Below are 3,920 nucleotides of genomic sequence, written 5' to 3'. Positions count from 1 at the left end.
ACATATCAATTGATCTCGGATCTCAGTCATTTACTAACCAATTTGGAAAATTATTTTTCTATTTGAAAGGATATATACTTCCAGATTGGTCCCATAGAAATATTTTCAAATGCGGTTCAGTAGTTTCATTTTAAAACGATATAACTGTAATAAGTATGTGGTCCAAGTAAACGACATGGCGAATTTTGATTTCCTATGATTTTTTCATTGCCATTTTATTATTTAGACGCAGGTACAACAGTTTTTAAATTTATTGCGACATTCAACATGGCGTCATTGTTATTGTCTACATCGGCAGGACCTACATAATAATTCTATGTGCGTATCTCATTATGTTCGTAGACTATAATATCGAGCACATATAAAAAAATAATTTTAACAAAAAATTAAAACGCCTTCAAAAACCACTCAAAACCGAAAAATAATTGCACATAACAGGTATATATAGGATACCAATTTTGAGTCGGTGCCTTGAGAGGTGAAACGGTGGTGAGAATTTTCCAAATCGGTTCATAAATGAGCGAGTTCTGAAGTAACAACATACAAAAAAAAAAAAATATTCACGTCGAATTGATAACCTCCTCCTTTTTTGAAGTCGGTTAAAAATATTGGTGCTTTTATTATATCCGTAAAACAAATTTGTGAGCTGATTTAGAACAACTCCTGCGTCCCCAATATTTGGAAACATTTCCTTTACCTTAGCTTGCCAATATATTTCTTTATATACTTTATAATGAATTTCAATAGGTCATTTATATTGTACCTAATTGCCATGAATATGGCCTCTGCACCTTAGTCAGCCGGATTAAACAACCGATTTAAATAAGGAGTATTAGTCAATTCTTCGTATTTTATACTTAATGACTAGTTTAGTGAAAGAAACATACGAACTGTCATAAAGTTCACAACAGGATCCCTAATCGGTCCCCTTTTATTTTATTCCGTAAAAAGTAATACCTCAAAAATAATTCGTATTGCTGTATTTCCTCCATAAGTATAGACAGAGAGCGTACTTGCAAGGTGTATAAACCCGAACTAGAGTAATGTATCTAAAAGGGGCCTCTACGTGTTGGATCCATGTCCCCACGCAAGCCTTCCAAAAGGACCGGTCTTTATGCCGTGATTTTCCGCATTCGCATAAGTATGGACCAACACGCTGCTTTTACATCGAGATAGATAGAGTGCGTTTGCACGATGTAAGTAAATAAATCAATAAATAATAACGTGTTTATTAATTAGCTTGATAATGCTATGCAGTTTATTGTGTCAATACAAAGGGTCAATAACAAAATCAATAAGCCATTACGACTGTAAACAAACATAGCCGCGTCATAAGTTCTCTTTAAATGATCACGCTCGTGCCACTCGATTCTCCATTCGCTTTTTGAGATTTTTTATTGCTTTGAATGACGAGACGAGCTTGCCGTTCGCTTGATGGTAAGCGATACGACCGCCCATAAACAGTAGAAATACCATCCAACAACTTAAATTAGAGAGTATTGTTTGGTATTCCATTGCGCTCGCTATTCTGAGACATGAGATGTTAAGTCATATATGTCCAGTGGTTACACTAGCGGCAAGAATATTGATGATTATTCTTTTAGATCCTGGTAAAATTATGATAAACATTAAAGTCTATTCCTTTAAAAATTGGATCGGCTTGGTATAGCGTTTCAGCGTTTCGTCTAACTGCTCCGCATCAGGCTGATGATCTTTGCGGAATGGTGGCGACTAAACAGGTAGAAGTTATTTTTTCTTATACACTTTTAAGGGCACACAAGACTTCTCTATATCCGGCACGTGGGCCTTCACGAAGTGCTCGTGACGTAGCAGGTGGGTGAAGGTGGCCCAAGTGTAGATGTTGCACGACTTGTCTGAAGTGGGGGCGGTGGAAGTCACGCCGTGGAGAAACATATTTAACTCAAAACACGGCGGATCGACGTTCGCACATTTCACCATGCCGGGTATGGTCAGTCCGCCGCCGCTGTCGCCGTGACACACCGCTGTGCCTGGAGAAACGTGACATAGAGAATGTGAGAAAGTACAAAAATATTATCAATACTACTGGGCTTTAAGTTACACAATATATAATATGAATCGAATAATTGGCTCATGTTATATGAGGATTGCCAGTAACTAACTAAACGTTTAAGTTTAATGGAAATTATATTCTCACGTATTTAACCAATATTTTACCATTGGTATATCCGGCGCAGATCTTGTCCCCGGTGATGGCGCTCCTGAAGCTCACTGGGCTCTCCTCTATACACTTGTCGATGGGAACGATCGGGAGCTCAGCGGCTTGAAGCACCTCAGACGGCAAGGAGTTCTCGCCCGTCAGACCCCAGCCCACGATCTACATCCGGGTGATAGACGAAAGTATTAGCCAGCCGACATGTAGTGTGTGAACTGCATATCATGGTAATGATTAAGAATGAAATGATTTTAATACATCTACATTTATGGCTTCGAAGTGGCCTAGTTGGGAGGGAACAGACTGCCGATACGAATATCTGTAGGTTTGAAACCCAAGGGCACGCACCTCTGCCTTTTTAAAGTTATGTGTGTATTCTTTGTGAATTATCATTTGCTTAACGGTGAAGGAAAAAATCGTGAACTAATTTATTACTGTTTTTATTTTCTCACCCACACATCCTCTACAACTCCCGTGAGCCAGAATTAGTAATGCGCCGCATTTTATAATATTGCGCGGTGAAGTTCGCCCAGTCATAGGGAACATTAATCGGTGTTTATCCCGCAACGAAATTAATCAAATACAAAGATAGGGAGGAGTTGGAAATATGAATTGTCCACTTCCCTCCATAGCGAAGCGGGAGACAAAATAATTACCAATGGACGCATTTTAACCGCAAATATATGGACTTATTGTTTCTGTAGATTTAACTGAAGCCAGTGATTTACACGACACTTTGCCCAACAGCACACCGATTCGATCATCGCATTATGAAATACCGATAACGGCTCGGCTTCAACGATTCGCGTCAGCACCAACGCCAACCGGGTCATCTCCTTGTTTGATTTAACTGATTTCCTATCGGATGCAATTGTATGAAGTTTATTTATATTAATGAAACTCTGTTAGTGCAAAGAAGATCTTTCTATTGAAGGAACATCGCTTACACTGCCCATGTTTCCCTCCAGCTGATTTTTGTCATAATCAGGATTGAAGTTGAGGCAAGCTGGTCGTACGAACTCGTTGTACGTGAACGCCTTGTTGAGGAAAAGTATGGCGATGTCCTCTTGAAGTTCCCCACATGTCCTTGGTATCGCGGCGGGATCCCGATTGCATCCACCTGCAGATATGAAATGACAATGAATTTTTGGATTTTAAAAGCCCTCAATAATCATTATCATCGTTTTATTTCCCCTACCTGCCGAACTGAGATGGTTACTTTATTTTAACTTATGCTAATTTAAAATATCCGTAGCTATATGTATAAATGAACTTAGGTGTTATTTAGAAATAATAATAATTCTTATAAATTGTTTTGACGTAGGTATCATTTGGGTATCATAAGTGCAACTTTTTCAGCTATGTGATAAATACTTTTTATTTAATTTTTACTTAATAAATCTGATAAATTTCTTTGCATAAAAGTAACGAAATTATGCTGATGTGAAATTAGTTGAATTAATTTGTAAGTACTTTATTTTGACGTCTAGTTTGTTTTTCTAGCTTTTAATTCTTACCAATGTTCTTTATTTGCACAAAAAGGTGGTAATCCACAACGCAAAATCTGGTGTATTAATATTGAAAGATTATGGTAATCTATCAGCGACATAGGAGAAATGTGAAATAACTCTGTTTTGTGCTCACGTCGGATTTCTGAGCTTCTACGTCGTTCGGGTCGTCCCATGATCGAAAGATTTTTCCAGCGGCTACGGCGAAGAGAGACGCC

At 38.2% G+C, this 3,920-nt stretch overlaps 1 protein-coding gene across 1 annotated transcript; it reads right to left on the bottom strand.

The window, feature by feature from the left end:
• Positions 1–1,443: 1,443 nt before the first annotated feature.
• LOC119192945 (CLIP domain-containing serine protease B15-like) lies at positions 1,444–3,369 on the bottom strand. The gene is made up of 4 exons (XM_037446675.1): positions 3,357–3,369; positions 3,142–3,314; positions 2,197–2,356; positions 1,444–2,009 (listed from the first exon to the last, which is right to left on the bottom strand). The coding sequence occupies exons 1-4, from the start codon at positions 3,367–3,369 to the stop codon at positions 1,747–1,749; spliced, it is 609 nt and encodes a 202-aa protein (XP_037302572.1). The 3' UTR covers positions 1,444–1,746.
• Between the last annotated feature and the right edge of the window lie 551 nt (positions 3,370–3,920).

This window comes from Manduca sexta, unplaced genomic scaffold, assembly GCF_014839805.1.
Source record: "Manduca sexta isolate Smith_Timp_Sample1 unplaced genomic scaffold, JHU_Msex_v1.0 HiC_scaffold_3412, whole genome shotgun sequence".
Lineage (NCBI taxonomy): Eukaryota > Metazoa > Arthropoda > Insecta > Lepidoptera > Sphingidae > Manduca > Manduca sexta.
Note: the sequence above shows the minus strand (reverse complement) of the source record. Positions and strands in the feature narration are given on the sequence as shown.

What these genes read in the sequence shown, in the direction of transcription:
- LOC119192945 (XM_037446675.1), bottom strand. An exon ending in TGGAGGGAAACATGGGCAGT is followed by an intron (nt 2,357 to 3,141) that starts GTAAGCGATGTT and finishes ACCCGGATGTAG; the next exon opens with ATCGTGGGCTGGGGTCTGAC. An exon ending in CTGCGCCGGATATACCAATG is followed by an intron (nt 2,010 to 2,196) that starts GTAAAATATTGG and finishes ACGTTTCTCCAG; the next exon opens with GCACAGCGGTGTGTCACGGC.